Source organism: Polypterus senegalus, chromosome 13 (assembly GCF_016835505.1).
Source record: "Polypterus senegalus isolate Bchr_013 chromosome 13, ASM1683550v1, whole genome shotgun sequence".
Lineage (NCBI taxonomy): Eukaryota > Metazoa > Chordata > Cladistia > Polypteriformes > Polypteridae > Polypterus > Polypterus senegalus.
The window spans coordinates 46,665,698-46,684,096 of NC_053166.1; the positions used below are offsets into that span (position 1 = coordinate 46,665,698).

The window sequence follows — 18,399 nt, forward strand, 5'->3', positions numbered from 1 at the left end:
CCTCCCTCTGACACACTAACACTGAGTAGTTTCAACTAACAAATTATTCACCAGAAGTGTGTCAGGAAACGCTACTGTGTCTCTTTTATACCAACAGGAATACGCCTACGGGACATAATGTCTCACTGCAACTAACTGCCAAGTCAGAAGTTTTGTTTCTTTTTAGTCATTCTGGTGTGTGTTCAGACCACAGAGTGTGTATGTTTTTATTTCTTTCTTTATTTAACCATCATTTAAGAAACAGCCAACTTCTTATAATTTTTATTAACTACTAGCAAAATACCCGCGCTTCACAGCGGAGAAGTAGTGTGTTAAAGAAGTTATGAAAAAGAAAAGGAAACATTTTAAAAATAACGTAACATGATTGTCAATGTAATTGTTTTGTAACTGTTATGAGTGTTGCTGTCATTAAGGATTTGATTATCATTATTTGTTTCAATCAGGTTCGTATTTGGAGGATGTGTTGTGTTCAAGTTACATTCCGTGTTTGTCTAGTCTATCCCTGACCCTCTCATCTTCGTTGTCAACCATTGTAAAGATAACAGGTTTCATTCATCAAAGTGAGCACTACCCAGATCGGTACTCGTGAATCTAAGATGTTCAACAGGCATTCCCGGTACTAACTTGTGGATTTGCCTGCAAATATTTAGCGCCAGCGTGTCTATGAACGTAAAAAAGTTTCTCTTGCACTTTTGCCGAGTTTGTGCCAAACACTATTGTTTACACCTTGCTTTCCTATTCGCTTGCATAAGCACAGTCCTTCACCAGCAATTATTTAATGTTAGCTCAGACCAGGCACTTAAAAGTTTCTCTCTCACTTTTGCTGAGTTTGTGCCAAAAACTATTCTATCCCTGACCATCTCATCTTCGTTTGCATAAGCACAGTCCTTCACCAGCAATTTTAACTTAGTTACAAAGCGATCAAAAGTCTCGTTTATACCCTGCGTCCTCTCAGTAAACTTGTATCTCGCGAATATCATATTCGTCGTAGGCATGACAAATGCCAGCGGCAGCCTGTCTATGAACTTAATTTAAACTTAAGGTTTACACCGTGCTTTGTTTCCGCAGTAGCTGCACTTATGAATAGGCTTGTATGCGTCACTCGCTTCATATTCTTTTGCTGCCTTCTAAATTTTGTTATCCGTTTTTTGTTCAGCGCTCTTTGGAGCTCTTGTTTGTTCTCTGCGTATTGTGTTCACAGTCAGTTTACGTGAGCCGCTCGGAGTACATGCATCGAAGCTTCTCAGCTGTGCTTGTGCTATCTCGTGCGATCTTGCGATGTCCACGGCTTTATTTAATGTTAGCTAAGACCTGGCACTTAAAAGTTTCTCTCACACTTTTGCTGAGTTTGTGCCAAACACTAGTCTATCCCTGACCATCTCATCTTCGTTTGCATAAGCACAGTCCTTCACCCGTGAATATTTAGCGACAGCGTGTCTATTGGATTGCTGCTGACGGGCGGCCTTATATGGGCAGGCACTCAATTACGTGGGAGGCGTGACGATGAGAAACGCAACTCCGCCTCACACGGTGACCGAGCTGCAGGCTATGGCTGTATATATGTACGCAGGTAGGTTCCAGTTATGACCGTTACATGTAGAATTTCGAAATGAAACCTGCCTAACTTTTGTAAGTAAGCTGTAAGGAATGAGCCTGCCAAATTTCAGAGTTGGAGAATTAGTGATGAGTGAGTCAGTGAGTGAGTGAGTCAGTGAGGGCTTTGCCATTTATTAGTATAGATAGCCGCTATGCACACGAGTATGCAGATAGTGGTGCAATAAAAAAATACAATGGTTAAGCATTTTAATGACCATGCACATTTCAACAAATCTGGGTCAAAACACAAAAAGGTGACCAAAAAAAAAAAATCTGAATGAAATGCATGATACCATCGAGTCAGCATAGACCAGAATCGTTAAGAATCTTTTTTTGGCACCTTGAATGTTACTTTGATAGATGTACCTTGTAAAGTGTTCACTGAGTAGATAAAATATCTGAATCGTTCAAGTAAATAATTCCAAATTATGTGTAGTGTTAGGTGATGATGACAGTACCTTCACACAAAGCTGTCGAGTTACAGAGTTTTATCAGTAATTTATTGTATCTCCCTTACCGTGAACATAAAATGATCGGCTTCTGAATACCCTTATCTTAGATCTGCTTTAAATGTGTCTATCATCATGGACTGCCTACTGGTAACCAAATGTGTTGCTTTCCAGGGATACAGTGTTCATTCACTAAACCTGAACTTGCAAAATGCTGACCAATATTGCAACATCCTATCTGAATTCTTTGAGATTACATACTGTAAAGCAAACAATATGCAAGAAGATGTAAACTTTGTATTGCTATAGTATAAAAATCAGGGTGCCAATGAAAATGAATTCTTATTCTTCGATATTCCATGCTGAGCATCACAAACAAAACAAAATTAGCATGCAAATATTCTAATAAGAAATTAACTCATACAAACTTGAAACAAAGGTTGAAAAAAATTACGGCTCAGATGAATTTCCATTAAAAATAAAGTCTGTGTTTTTAAAACCAATACCAAAACAGATACATTAGGCAGATTTATTTAATTAGATGGACTCCTATCAAAAATGAATTACATTAACAGTTACTCAGAAAAGATATCTTCAACCCTATTAAACAGAAGCATTATAAAAAAAATCTTCCCTGAATCTGGGACAATTATTATTGTGTTAAATTTAAAAATGAAGAACACTCTATTTTTATCATTGTGTAATCTGCATACTATATGAACAATAAAAATTGTAAAAATAATGAACATTTAATTACTTTTCAAAAAGAGCTCTGCACCTTCAGGTTATGGCAGTGTATATAAAAAGGGCATAGCAAATACTCTCTGTAAGACATCACTAAATTTCATAGTCTAACGATAAGCTTCAGCATACAGTATTAAAGAGCTATTAAGGACAAGCATTTTATGGTACTTGCTTTAATAAATCACCTAATTTTCAAGTGTTCTCAACAGCTAACAATTTACAAACACAACTGAGAAAATTAAACCAGTATTTAATCATGACCTCTGAAAAGAATCAATATCTCCACTGCAGCAGGGACTAGTGAATATTTATTGCTAAATTCCTGCTGACCTTTTTAAAAACTTTCAAACAACAAGTTGAGAAATTGCTTCTGATCCCCAGAGATAATGCCCTTCTCTCCTTGAGCTAGAGGCGAGATGTTATAATTATTTGAACTGAAAGCTTCCATATTTCTTCATGCATGAGCTGCAGAAACATATTTTCCTCCCTTTTATAGGCTTTACTGACCTCATGTCAATTTTAAAAAACAAATTTATAATTACTTAAAATAAGCAATAACCTCACGCTGCCCTATGCTGTACATATGTGATCTCAGCAAATAAAAAGCTTTAAAATAACACTTATAAAATGAAAGAAATTAAATAAACATTCTGAAGTCATGAGACAGCATTAACCATAAACTCTGAAGATTCAATATCAGAATGCCAGAGTGAAGATCATTATTACTATGAACATCAGCTCCTCCACTCTGATTTGGCTCTTGACCCTCGTTGCACCTGTAGACTGCAGTTAGACATATCATTTAGGCAATAAACAATCCTTAGGCTGAGATGATGGCTACTTCTGAGTGTTTAGTAGTAGTAATAGTAGTACAGTATTAGTAGTAGTATTGTTCTGTGTACAGAGCACAGTGAAATTTTTACTTAAATGTCTGACCAACATGCAACATGTCACCACTCTCTTGCACCATGATGCGCTAGAATGTATTACAATTCAGAACTTTATTTAACATTAACCCAAAATCATACTGTGGGAAAGAATTCCCAAATGGAAGGCTGAAATGGCAATATTTATCTAATTTATTCAGACAAACCCATACAGAACTCATAGACTGCCTTAAAAAACAATGAATGAAGCACAAGCCACATGACTAAATTTTACTTGCAGAAGTGGAGGAACGCATTCAAAAAAAGTGTTTTTTTAGTGTGTGTGTTGTAAGGGCAGGAGAAATTTTACACAATAGCCCATTGAGAATGTGCCTAGTCAGATAATTCAGTTCACCAATAGCTTAGCCATCTTCATATTTCCTTCAGAGCTCTTTCAATATGATCACGGAATCTACTTCAGTTATTGTATACAATTCAGTAGTTTGCTCTGTTCAGTAAGTTTTGCGGGTGCACTGGGTTCTGTCTTCAGGGCACCTTCCTCTAATTTCTAATGATAATCCTGGATACATAATTGATTATATAAATAAAAGAATTCTGCTGGATCTGTCTACTGATGACACTTCTAAACACGAAGTTTAGGTCCCCACACAGACCTCTCTGTTCAAGTGTAATAGACATTTATTTCCCTTAGTCTCCCAAGAGCCACCAGGAGGGTAAACCAGCCCAACTTAGAGTTGGTCCCAAGCCCAGATAAAAACATAAAGTTGGTGTCAAGGAGGGCATCCGGCTGTAAAACAATAGCCAAGACCTCAATGATGGAATCAATCCAGTCAGCTTTGGAAAATGATACGGCGCATCCAGAAGGCGACTCACAGGGGCCTTGCCTGACTCCTGTTGAAAGTGAGTAAGGGGAACCAGGCAAAGGGCATGCCCAACTAAAGAACTTAACCCAGAAGAATCAGAAAAAGACTACAGGGGAGAGGAAAGAAAAGGGATGATTAAAGATAGGACTGGGAACCATGAATATTGAGATAATGAGTGGGAAAGGAAGACAGTTGGCAGATTTGATGGAAAGGAGGAAAGTGAAATTGTTGTGTGTGGAAACAAACAAAATGGATGGGGAATAAGGCAAGAGAATTGAGAGGTGTTAAGCTGTTGTATAGTGGAGCAAATAAGCAAAAGAGAAATGGTGTAGGTATAGTAATATCCAAAGAACTAAAAGGCAGTCTTGTCCATGTGAATAGGAGGAGGAGGAGGCCTTGGTGAGACTGTAATTAATGTCACTTGTGCATATACTTCTCAAGTGCACTGTGAGGAAGAGGACAAAGACGTTTTCTGGACACAACTGGATAAAGAGCTTAGGGTGGCAGAAGAGGAAAAAAAGGCGATGGATGGTGGTGATTTAAATGGGCATGTGGGAAAGAGTAGAGAGATGATAGAGAGGGTAAATGGAGAGTGGAGAGTATGGGAGAAAAATTGTAAAAGGGAAAGGATAGTTGATTTTGCAATGGCATCTGTTTTGGTAATAGTTAACATGTTTTGTTTGCGGTGGGCTGGCACCCTGCCTGGGCTTTGTTCCTGCCTTGCACCCTGTGTTGTCTGGGATTGGCTCCAGCAGACCCCCGTGAGCCTGTGTTAGGATTTTGCGGGTTGGATAATGGATGGATGGATGGATGTTTTTTGAAAAGAAAATAAATCAGCTTGTGACTTGCAGTAGTGGAGGAAGGGAAAGCAAAATATACTTTTTTAATGTGTAGAAGATCTCATTTGAGAGATAAAAAATTGTGAAGTCATAAATAGGGAAAGTGTAACAGTGCACCATAAAGCAGTGGTGATGGAATGTGAGATTAAAATCAGCAATCAGCAGGAGAATAAAACCAGAGCACGCTGCACCAAGACTAAAGTGGTGTAGATTACAAGACAATCCATTTGAGTGTGGGGAGGAATGAGGGGGAAGAATAGAAAAGCTGCATTAAGAGAAGAGTGAAGAGTTGATGGGTAGGACAACAGGCAGGTGCTCACCTCGGGACAGAGAGACACGGTGGTGGAACAGAGAGGAGCAGGATGTGATAAAGGCTAAGGAGGAGGCAAAGAAGACATGGTACCAATCAGGAGGAAGACAGAGAAATGTATAGGCAGATAGATAAGGAGGCAAAGAGAACAATGGCCAGAGGCAAGGCACAAGCTTTGAAGAAGGTGTATAAAAAATTGAGACAAAAGAGAAAGAGAGAATGACTTTTAGAATAGTGAAAACTAGGAACAAGGCTGAAAAGGATTCTAGTCAGATAAAGCAGTTGAAAGATGAGCAAGGTGTGGTCTCGAGTGAGCATGACAGAATTAAGAACTTATGGAAGAGATGCTTTGAAAAGCTGCTGAATGAAGAAAATCCAAGGGTAAAATTTGGGGATGAAGTCCCAAATGAAGGGCTAGTACCAAAAACAAGGAGGGAGGAGTAAAGTAGGCACTGAAAAGAATTAAAAAATGGAAAGGCAGCAGGACAGGATGAAATGCCAGCAGAAGTGTGGAAGAGTTTAGGAGACAAACGAGTAGATGGGTCGTGGGACATAATGCAAAAGACCCATGAAGAGGAAAGAAAACTAGAACAGCGGAGGAACAGTGTGGTTGTACCCATTTATAAGGAAAATGGTGATATTGAGGATTGTAGAAAGTATTGCGGGACAAAGCTGATGTCACACACAATGAAAATTTTGGGAAAGGGTTATAGCGAGAAGGAATAAAAAAAAAAAAAATTGGTATTATGCCAAGGAGAGGAACAACTCATGCAGTCTTTGCATTGAGACATCTCATAGAGAAACATCTAGAAAAACTGAAAGGTTTGTACTGTATATGGTATTTATTGATTTGGAGCAGGCTTATGGTAGAGTGCCACATCAAGAGGTCCGAAAGTGCATGAGAGAGAGATGAATAGCAGAGAAATATGCTAGGATTTTCCAGGATATGTATGAAGGAGTGAGGACTTGGGTTAAAAGCAGTGTTGGGGAAAAACAGAAGATCCTAGTTAGATTATGTCTGCACCAGGGATCTTCTTTTAATCCTCACTTCTTTGATTTGGTTATGGACGTGATGAGTAATGGAATAAAAGAGCAATCCCCTGGTGCATGTTTTTTACTGTTGACACTGTGTTGTGTAGCACCATCAAAAAGAAAGTGGAGTGTAAAGTTGCAAGAATAAAGAAGGATTTTGGAAGAAGATAACTGAAAATAATCCAGAAGAAGACAGAATATATGAGGTTTAATGAACGATCACAATTCAGAAGATAGTATGCAGGGAAAGCTATTGAAAAGAGTGGATAAGTTTAAATATCTAGTTCAGTGATTGTCTAAGACGGAAAATTAGATGCAGAGATAACTCATAGAATGCAGTGTGAATAAAACAATTAGAAGAAGGTAACAGGAGTATTGTGTGATCAAAGAATATCTGAAGAAAAAGGTTTGACTGAGGAGGAAGAGCAGGACTGAGCTGTATGGAGAAGGCTGATTAAGCACATCAGCCCAAAATAGAAGTGACAAAAGATGAAGAGGAAGAAGCTTCCTAAGAGTAGCACATGTCATTTATTCCACAGATGCCCTTCTCTATATAATTTCTACTGTTATATCTTTTGGTATCCTAATGTCCCAACAGCACTCAATATTTAATAATATACTGTCTCAATAGATTTTTTAGTTATTTAAGGGCTGTACACCAAACATTCTGCTCTCAGTTGCTGCTGAAAGTGCAGGTAGTCATTTATGTCGGCATCCTGACTCTACATTGGGTTCTTATTTGAAGTATTTTAAAGTTTCTTGTGTTTTAGCACCTTTTGTCCTGTTTCCAATAATGCATTTGTTTATTGTCTGCATCTTCTTTACTTGTGCTGGTATCCTGACATGTCACTCATCCTGAAATTGTATACACCTGCGGCATTATGCCTGTTTGCCTCTTCTACTACATTTCTAGGTTCTGGCCTTACATTATTTAATAATGTTTCTTATCTAAAATGCACACAAAATCCATTCCTTAAGTTGGTTGATCGTTGCTTGTGCTTCCTGAAGTGCCAACAACCTTTTTTAATCCAGTTATTTTCAAAAGGCAACTGATTATTGAACACACAGAGGCAATTTTAGATGGCACTGAGCTGGTAGCAACACAACATCTACATGCTTGTAAGTGTTAGAATGTACACAAAACAATATACGGATTTAGAACAATAAGTGATGATGAGCACCAAACCTACATTTGTAGAATTTGCATAATAACACATCCCTCATGTATGGTGAAATTACTCCTATAAACTTTGAAGTTACTTTGTTTGCTACAACATTAAACAGTTGGAAAAAAAATAAGAAAGAATGTACATGGTTAATTTGTAACATGCAACTGCAGTCCAAACTGGATAGCAGATACCTTGGAAAAAGGTTTACTTTAGGGAGAAATGAAAGAGAAGAGCATGTACTGTACTTTTCAACATGAGTGGCTTTTTACAATTGCTTAACAATAAAAATACCATAGCAGATGTAGTTCACCTCATACTGCTTTACAGACTTAATGCTGAAGAAGAGCTTTAGGTTTTTACAGAAAAGAAAGTCAACTGATTCTGTGAAGAGACTATGAGTATAATTAGGAAATCTTTTTATAGCATTCTATATCATCACAACCCCCCTTTACAAAGGAAATAAAAATTAAGCAGATTTTAATATCATTCTATCTCAGTCTAAAGTTAATTGTTTCCAAGATTTAGTAGATAGCGCATTAATGTTAGCATTTTCATGATAGGTACACGAGCAACAGAGATACTGAGTCTGCAGAATTCAGCAACTAAATTCTAGTAGGACATCTCTGCTGGTGATGTTACATCAGATGCTGAGAAGTTCTGGTATAGAGGATGGAAAACTCCCTTAAGTAAAAAGGTGGGTGGCAAAGGCACATGACTAGAAGATATTACTTTTTAGGTTTTGCAAAAATTTGTTTTGTGGTTCTTCAAAGGAAACTGTTAAGAAAAAGAAGCTAAACAATTTTATCAGATCTGAGAAATGCTGGCCCTCTGAAACTGAGACATTTTCTACCATCTCTTTTGACTTTGGTTTTTGTTTCCCTGTTGTGTTCTCATGTATCATATATATAATATTTTTTTAATAAACCAGAATGATTTTAAACACTACCACATATTCAGACAGGTTACACCTAACAGGATACCATAGGAACACTGAGTTTAATTTAGAAATAACTGCCAAAAAATTCCAAGCATTAAGTAATATCATTTAGAAATATAATATAATGATTCTATTTTTCAACAAAAAAAAAACTGAAAAATATTTTTTGTAATTATGCCTCTAATTTGGTCCTTTACTGAAGTAAAAAAAAAAAAACAGCTGTGGAAATTTTTTTTTTTTGGTGAACAGTAAATCTGCTAATAGCAACAAAATTCTGAGAGCTCTCAATACACTGGGATTGAACTTCAGTTTGGTAGAATCCACAAAACATTTAGATGTTACCTTTGAGGTTTACCTAACTGACTAGTTACCAATTAAATTTACTGTTAATATACCTTACCTTATACCTCAAATTCAGGTCCTGGAAGGCCTCAGTGGCTATAGTTTTCATTCCAGCCAATTTTCCTAATTAGTAACAAGTTGCTGCTAATTTAATATATGTCTCTTGCCTTAATTATGACTGACTTATGTAATGGTTTTTAGCATTATCCTTAACCATCAGTCGAACGTCAAAGTAAATCAAAGCAACTTAACAGATGCCCAGCTAAATCAGGGGTTTCACACAGTCTTGGAGGGCCCACATTTTCATCCATTTATCTGTTATAAAACCTGTTATTTAATGCTATGGCTTGTTAGTGTTATCATTTCTTTGCCTTTTTTTTTTTAAATGTGTTTCTTCTGTGATCACCACTCCAAATGCTTTGTGGATCATGACATTTTAATATTTCTCAGGCTTTCAGTTTTTCTCCTTTTACTGTGACAGGTATTGAATGGTCACATGTCAGTTTGTACCTCATTATTATTGTTTGAATACTGGTTAAAAAAGTAATTAAACAATTAAGATTCAAGTCAATTAAAATAATGGTAACATGGCATGTTTCATTAGCATTAGTAATTAGTTAATAATGGAGAAAGTGGTTGGAATTAAAAACTGGCTGCCACTGGGCCATCCAGGATTTGAATTTTAAACCCTTTTTTAGTTAGTCTGGTGCAGGCATCAAAGTAGACATTAAAATGCATGATAAAATAAAAAAAAATGCAGCAATAAATATGTAAAAGAATCAAATACAAATCAAAATATATGATATGAACTTGCAGTACCAGAATGAATGCGTCATCACCAATGACAAGTCCAAAGACAGAGTTCATTAATGCTAGCCTTGTACCTAGCACTGTAGTACACAATGGAAACCACAATTAGCTTAAAGGCCAGTTGGCTGCGGTTTGATAAAGGTTTGCTTAGTTTTTATGCTCTGACCTTAAACTTATGGAATCTCATACCTTAAAAATGTACATTCTTGTCAGCATTCTGAGGCCTTAACATGTTGAAGCGCTGTGTCACTTGCTTTTACCTTTTAATGCAAGCTTTTAATGAAGGAACTCTTTATTTATTGGTGAATGTTTGTGTGAGAGTGTGATGAATAGCAGAGAAATAGCAGAACATGCATCCTGTCCAGAATTTATTCCTGCCTTACACTTTATGATTATAAAAGTAAAAGACAGAAAAAAAGTAACAAGTAAGCGAGTAACTTCATATAATACTAGCCACGGTACCGTTGGAAGCGTTAATAGAACAATTACAAAATAATTGTAGCCATTCACCCAAGGAACCATTTTGCACCAAAAAAGTTGTCTAATGATTCAAACACCTTGTTTAGCCATTATTGTCAGTAAATTCACCAGTACTGAAATGCCAACAATAGGTTAAATGCAAGCTGTTTTCACTCAAAGTATAAAGAAATGAATCACAATCACATTACACATATTTTAAAAGTTGTTTTTGAAGTCTGACAAAAAAAGAGAATTCGTTCAGTCAGTAATGCAGTAAGATATGCCTGACTTATAGGGGAAGCAACAACATGTGCTAACTCCCTGTAAGACTGGGCATATGGAGAGCAGGTGAGAAACAAAGCAATCCATTTGGTGACCTGGGGCCTCATGTATAAACGGTGCGTACGCACAGAAATGTTGCGTAAGAACTTTTCCACATTCAAATCGCGATGTATAAAACCTACACTTGCCGTAAAGCCACGCACTTTTCCACAGTACCTCATACCTTGTCGTACACAAGTTCTACGCTCGGTTTTGCAGACTGGCGGCACCCAGCGTCAAAGCAATGCTACTGTTCCTGTGCGATTACTCATTATTTTCATGACGCGGCTTTATAAATACACAGAAACTAACCGCATATTGTTTATTAGTGTAATGCATCTGATTGTAATTAACTCGTAACAATATAATGGTCCAGGGAACAGCCATAGTATTCCAAATACCATAACTACTTTAGCATTGTTACTCTCACTTCTTCTTCTTCTTCTTCTTTCAGCTCCTCCCGTTAGGAGTTGCCACAGCGGATCATCTTATTCCATATTACTCTCACTGCAGCACTCAGAGTATTTATATCACTGTATCTGAGTGTGAATCACAGCAGCAGCTGATCGGAAAGAGAATTATCGGTATACAGCTTTAAGGACACGCTGTCTCAGCCACTGCAAAACGTTTTAAAGCATTTCCTGTACGGACCTCGCGGTTCAGAAACAGTTTAATCCCAAGAACTTTAAATGCACTTAATCTACAATCACCCCACTGTAAACTTGCATTATAGTTATAATATCGCACAACCTGAGCCACTTTATAAAGCGCGTATTTACATATGATGACGATATCATTTTTAAGGTGAAATGCAGCAAAATATGTTTGTTAAATTATACAGATAAAACTTTAACTTCATTTAAATAATCTGTATTCTTCACTGGGAGTGTCGTGAAGGATAGAATAATTAAACATGTACTACGAAGATATTTCAATGTTCTTTAAACGTTTTGAAGAATCAGCGCTAAGCTTACAGATGGCTTAACGTCTATTACAGAGCTGATTGTATGGCGATCGGTTACTTGGGGAAAGAAAAGCACTGACTGCAGTGACGGCTACGCCAATATATATTGAATATAAAACAGAAAGAGAAAATAACAACACAGCTAAAAAGCAGCGACAAATTTCGGCAAAAGTTAAATGCTTGTGTCATGAGCACGAGGCTGCTAGTGTCTGCAACGGACGTGGCCATCCACCATACATAAGCTACGTTACTGACATTGGCCGACGAAGGAGCCACCGATTCTTCCTCTGCCCAGTGCCACCACAAGCCCAGAGCCGCCCCTGAATACTCCTGCAATAAATTGTTTCATCGAAGTGAAACACATGTTTAATAACGTGTTTTAACTCCTATCATCATGAAAATGATATCACGTATACATCTCAGTATTTTAGTTATTCAGAGAGCTGTAATATCACGAATGTAATGGACTCTGTGTCCAGTTGGAGGAAGAGAGCCAGTTTAAGAAGCAAGTAGTGATTCACACCCATAGAGCACATAGAAGATCAAATACAAAACAAAGCATTTAACGTGCTACTTTAATAACGATGTGATTTGAGAAACTGGTTAATTAAACGATTTTAAGATGAAGTTTATGATGTTCTAGTTTAATGACAAAATAAACTACGTGATTAAAGTGGAAATGTCGAGACTGAAGTTGACATTTTGTGCTTTTTCCCCACCGTGTGCCTTTTTTCTCTGTACCCTAATAAGCTTTCATATGACACTGGTGGGCTTACAACTCTTCTTTTCACGGCGACTTTGATATGCGACTTTTTTATTTCCGGCACTGTGCGATTTTGTTAATGTGAGCTTTCAAGTTTCTCCAACACACTATGCCACTCGATCAACTTCCTTTTGTTGATTATACCACGGTTTATTTGAACAAATAGTATGTTTTTCCTTTGCCTCCACTTGGTATTCGCTGAAATTCTTATATTTTCCCCGTGCTTTTCCCATTGTCTTTTCACAGAAGGCTGCGCTTAAGGGCGATTTATATTGATTTGCATATTCAAATAGGTGTAATTCTGGGAGGATTTGGGACGTTACATAATGCGCGTGCACGAGCGTTAGTTTTCACGCTGATCGGGATTTATGTAGCGGAAGAACGTGGAAGTTGGAGTACGCACAGATTCCTGCATCTGGATTTTTCTGTGCGTAAGCACATTTCGGCTTTTGTGCTTACGCCATGTTATAGTGCGAGTTCTACGCACGGCGTTATACATGAGGCCCCTGGAAATTGAACTTGCATCCTCCTCCACTCATCTTCTTTACCAGTGACATGGCTCAAGGAAATTTAAGCAATTTGGCAACTTAACTGTGGTTTGAACTGAGCCTCAAGCCTCATGGCTCAATGAATCCGATGAAGGAACACTGACAGAATATTTTATACATTGTTAATTCAACTAAGGGAAAATTCTGAATTCAACCAAAGGAAAATTATTAATTCAGCTACGGAATATTAGGCAGGCAGGCAGACAGAATGATTGATAGAATTTTATTTTATTTGATCTAAGGTAAAAATGTAGCTTTTTACAGAAGCTGAAGAAATGTTATAACAAGCAACACCACAATCCCTCTCAAATATGCCCAAAAATTGCAAAAAAGAAAACCTCTGCCTTAAATGTTAAATATATTGACATAAAAGAGCAGTCATAGTGAAACATTTTAATGGCATATTTCTGTAGGTAAGAAGGAGGCCCAGCAGCGCTTCTTTGGCTAATAAATTATTATGTTGGATAATTTGTTGGCTAAAAGTACTTGATGTTATTATGTGAGACGGATGTGCAAAACAATAAACAAAAGTAAGATAATTTATGAAAATAAAATACCACAATGTATGTGAGATATGTGGAAAAAGCTTAGGTTTACCAACTGCTATATTCTGGGTAAATGTCCATCAATAGGTCCTCTGAAGTGCATGGTTGTAAGTTTAATGCCAGCCAGGAAAATTTTAGTGCTGGGAACCATTACAGCACAGTGTTCTTATGCCAAAACAGACACCTCACCTTAAGAACATCTACTGACATTTATGTTTTTAGGTATTCGGTCAAAGCATGATGCTGTCTGCTCTTTATTTAATATTACTGTAACCTGCATTTATGCTATCTGGTTATATGTGCTGTTGATTATTTCTCTTTTCCTGTGGATTGTATTCATTCAAAGTGTGTAATCTGAGAAGTTCCACATACTGTATTATTTAACTAATACACAGATCCATGAATATTTAAAATCAATAATCAGCACATCACTCAGGCTTATGGATGAAATGGTTATACAGACAAATATCTTAATTTCCTCATATATTTACATATTTACACACAGATTTATCTTGCCTTTATACCCACATATAAAGGTAAAGTATTTTAGCCTCTTGGCCTGGCAAAGTCTGCAAGATGAAAAGTTACATAAAGTGTGTGCCCCATAATGTGCATCACTAAATAAATATACAATAAAGCACCATCAGAATACATTCTTTAAAACATCAACGATGCACACACAAGGGAAATCAAAAACATTATATATGACAAACATTCCTGTGACTAATTCTGCTTCTTGTATTCGAGAAGCCTAGCAAAGTAAAATATGGTAAGGGTACAGTAATCTGGAAAGCTAAGCAAAACACCAAAAAAGCCACTAGCAAAGGTTAAAAAGGAAAAACTCACCATGCATCATGAGGCTTACTCTGCTCAGAAAAAAGCACAAGTCTCAACTAAAAACAGCCTATTAATGTACGGAAAGGTCATCTAATATTATGTCAATATTAATGATGACTAAGTAATTGAGCTCTAAACCTAGGTATGAGTAAGTTATTTGCCCCTGGGCTTTAACATTAGGTCATTTCTAAGTACGTTCCTTTTCAAAGGTGAGTCTGTCACTGGAAAACTGCTGACATGCCACACTTCCATAAAGGATATGGAAGGATTTGAAGGATATGGTAGGTCAACTTTACACTGCCACTCCACTCAATTTTTAACTCTTTCAGGGCTTAAGTCGACTTTTGTCAAAATTCAGAGGTAGAGGATGATAATCAGCTGTAAGATGCGACAAAACTCACCCTTGTGTTTTAGTTTGACTCTCTTTGCTAGAAGGAATGGTACATAGCTTTGTTTGACCTTGATTCCCTATGCGTGCATGAGTAGCGAAGAGCAAACCACCTCTAAAATAGCATCAACATCTGGCGAGAGCCCAAAGCAAATGTGCAAAGCAAACTACTCCACGGATGTTTTACGTAATTTCATTCTCAGACTCCAAGTTTGATAGAAGTGATCTGGAGATGGACGAAAGTGAGGTACCAGCATCACCTGATCGGTCCCTCTTACATGTAGCTGATGCGCATACAGCAGCGTTTGCCTGGGAGGACCACCACATATTATGTTGCACTGTGACCACCACCAACCACCCACCTGTTGTGCGAAGACAGCCCACCGTGCATTCCTGCTGTCCATTGAGGTGCCTGCACGTAGCCATTGCCACCAGAGATGCCAAACATGCGCCAACAGCAGCCACGGCACGTAGCAACAGATGTTGTAAGTTGATTTATGTGTGAAACAATTGCTTTGTGAGCTTCTTTTTAGAAAAAATATTCAGCCATCAAAGAGTTAAAGCTGCACAATTGTCAGGGAAAGCTGCTGGTCCTCCCACGGCTTACATGACTGCTGCCACCACCAGACATGATTTTTTTGTGTTTAACACTGACTTGATTATTTTATGTGGGGAGCAAACGCATTTGCATTTCCACTCTTCTTAAATGTGGTTACTGCTGATGGAAATGTTCCAGTGCTGAATCCAGAGGATAATGAAGTAGTTTAGGTAATAAGTTATGAAAGTAAAGAAATGCCTGCAGCAACTTTGAAAGTTAAACTTTACTTTTTATTTTCATAAATATGTAATCATTTTATGCTTAATGTAAAAAGTAATGCTTAAGCCAAGTGAGAAGCTTTTGATATCAAAAGTATTAGCAGTGAGAAATTTAGTATTACTGGTAATTAGTTATCCATAAAACATGCCAACTTGTTTTATGATATGATTAACAGATTCAGGTACTAGTAAAAGTAACTTATTTAATAAACACATCCAGGCTGTTTTTTGAAATGGCTTCTTAATTTCGTATTATCCATTACAAATTACAGGCAGTGTAATACAGTAGCACTAGAAGAAAAACATAATTTTTTTCATAAAGTGAAGTTCAAAAGCAGGCAGCTTTTTCAAGACTGCAGCAATAGTACAACAGGAAAAACATCTTAGCCTGCACAGGGGGCCCTCCCATATTCTCATAGTTCACATAGGGGACATTTGAGGAATAAAGGTTAAGAACCACTGCACTACACAATGCAACAGACATTTGGCATAAGTACATATACTGTCATCCACAAAAGTGTAAACGAAACAGTAACCAGTGGCAGGAATAATGCTGGAAGAGTACTGTGGGGCAGGGCAGACAAGTCCATCCATCTACATACTTTATATAAAGCAAAGTTGACTCACTCACTACCTCAGTAACAAAAACACTATGTTCAATTTAGTTAAAAAGCCAAAAGTTGTTAGGATATTTGTACATTTAGGCCAGTATGTTTCTGTTAATAAATGACATTTCGATATATAATATTTAGGGGACTACACACATCAATTAAAAAAAAAAAAAAACTACCCAAGATCTCAAAAATGCTGACTAATTTGATTGAAATTCTTGACATTATAGAAAAAAGAAAATTAGCCAACACATTTTTTTGATTTGATGCTATTTATTAATATTATGTAAACTTCCATGCTCCGCGTAGTGCTAATAGGGGGCTTTAGGTAAACGAAGAATGCAGCAGAAGCTATTGAAAGCAGCACTAACCAAAGGATGGACAGATGACTAAAGAAGAGGCTGTGTCCTGGACAGCAAAAAACAGACACAAACATATTTGCTGTGTACAGTGAAGAGTGAAATGGAAAGACAAAGTTCGACAAACCTCAGTAATTAGCAAGTGCTATAAAATACAAGTGACAGAGGCTGCGGCTGTGAGTATTGGTGTTGCTTGGCCAGAAGCAAAAAGGGCAGGGAGAGAAACTAGAAGAAGAAGTGGCATCCTCAAATCCAAGACAAGGGGGACAGATGGTGTACGTTTACCCTTAATTGGTCCCCCAGAGGATACTCCATTGAAATATACATTCACATCTACAGATGACTTTGAAAGGGACCCTGACGCCATCCTCCTGATCGTTTACATTTACATGCACATCTGCTTACTATGAACCGCAATATTTCAGCCTTAGACCCACAGCCCCTACCTCCCTAGGATCTTACCTTTTCACAATTATCTATAAGGATCTCAACAACGATATTTTGAAACTTGATATCCATGATGGCAGCCACAGTCTCTTCCTGTGGCCTCAGCAATGTTGGACCAAAAACCACTCCTAAATTTGCTGTGGTCATTAAGTTTTTCTCATGATGCTTGGAGACTCTGTGGGAGGAGAAAAAGAGAGCAACGCAAGACACCATAGTTAAGTAAAAGTTATGGTTTCATGAAGCATAAAAAGAGGAATAGAACACAAAGAACCTTTAAAAATCCAATAAATGAATAATAAAGCTCCAGATGAACAGTCACCATAGATTCATGCAGGCTGCCTAATTCAGTGAAACAGAATAAGCAGCATGGCAAAAGAAGGAAACACAGAAGGCATATCTACTATCAAGTTCACTTCCAAAGCCTAGTCACTTTGTCAAAGTTTCAAGCCATTTTCATATTGATTATTGATTTATGTATTACTGCTATAAGAAAATTTGCACTTCAGTTTTATTTAAAGCATTGCAATAACCATGCCTCTTTCAAAACACTTTCAATTAAACAGACACACATACTTTGGGTTGCGCACATCTTAGTTAGAAATAACCACATCACGCTAATTAACATTTGCAGAAGATTCGAGGTGTTCTCGTTCACGCCTTTGGGCAACTCAACAATGCTGTCTAACTTGCAGCTCAAAGACATCATGTGAAAGCCTCCCCATGAAGTATATACTTTATAAACCACACAAGTTAGATTAGCTCAAAAATATGGAGTTGGACTATTTGAAAATCAAGTCTCAAAATTATTCAGTTTCAAGTTTAGAATACCAATGAAATGTTTTGTTCCTTGCATCTGATCTTTTCCTTTGTTATTTTGCCAAGCATAGATAGCTGAGCAATACTGCAATCGTTCTCAACCACTTTAAAACTTGAATTACATTTTATTATACTTCTCAAGTGAATAGAGAAAAATTAAATCTATGCTGCCATCGGCGTCAAATCTATATCTCACTTGTAACTGGAAGATTTATGCGATGAGCAGTAAAAAGAGACTACAGTAGGCTGCTGATTAGAGGCTAGGTGGATCAGGAGCTAAAGGATTTGAAACCAGAATATTTCCTGAGGAGTCTTCTAACTGCTTGAACAATGCTACCTTCTCTACATGCATACAAATCCAAAACAAATCTCAAACAACATCTTTAGTAGTTGTTAATGTGAAGGGATTTAGAATCTAATAGATTAGGGGGCCCCAACCATAGTTGTGTACTTGTACATTGTCTCAATGTATTCATCACAACCAATCTCATTATCCTTAATTTTGAAAATCTAGTTTATGATGTAAAAACTCTTTTCCTGATAATCA

General features: G+C 37.3%; 1 protein-coding gene across 7 annotated transcripts in view; it reads right to left on the bottom strand.

Moving 5' to 3' along the window:
* LOC120543278 (rho GTPase-activating protein 26-like) overlaps positions 1–18,399 on the bottom strand; it is a 250,835-nt gene that overhangs the window by 44,374 nt on the left and 188,062 nt on the right. For all 7 annotated transcript variants that reach the window (XM_039776307.1, XM_039776305.1, XM_039776310.1 and 4 more), the window contains exon 18: positions 17,052–17,211. In XM_039776307.1, coding sequence (XP_039632241.1) covers positions 17,052–17,211 — 160 coding nt within the window. The remainder of the gene's footprint in view (positions 1–17,051; positions 17,212–18,399) is intronic.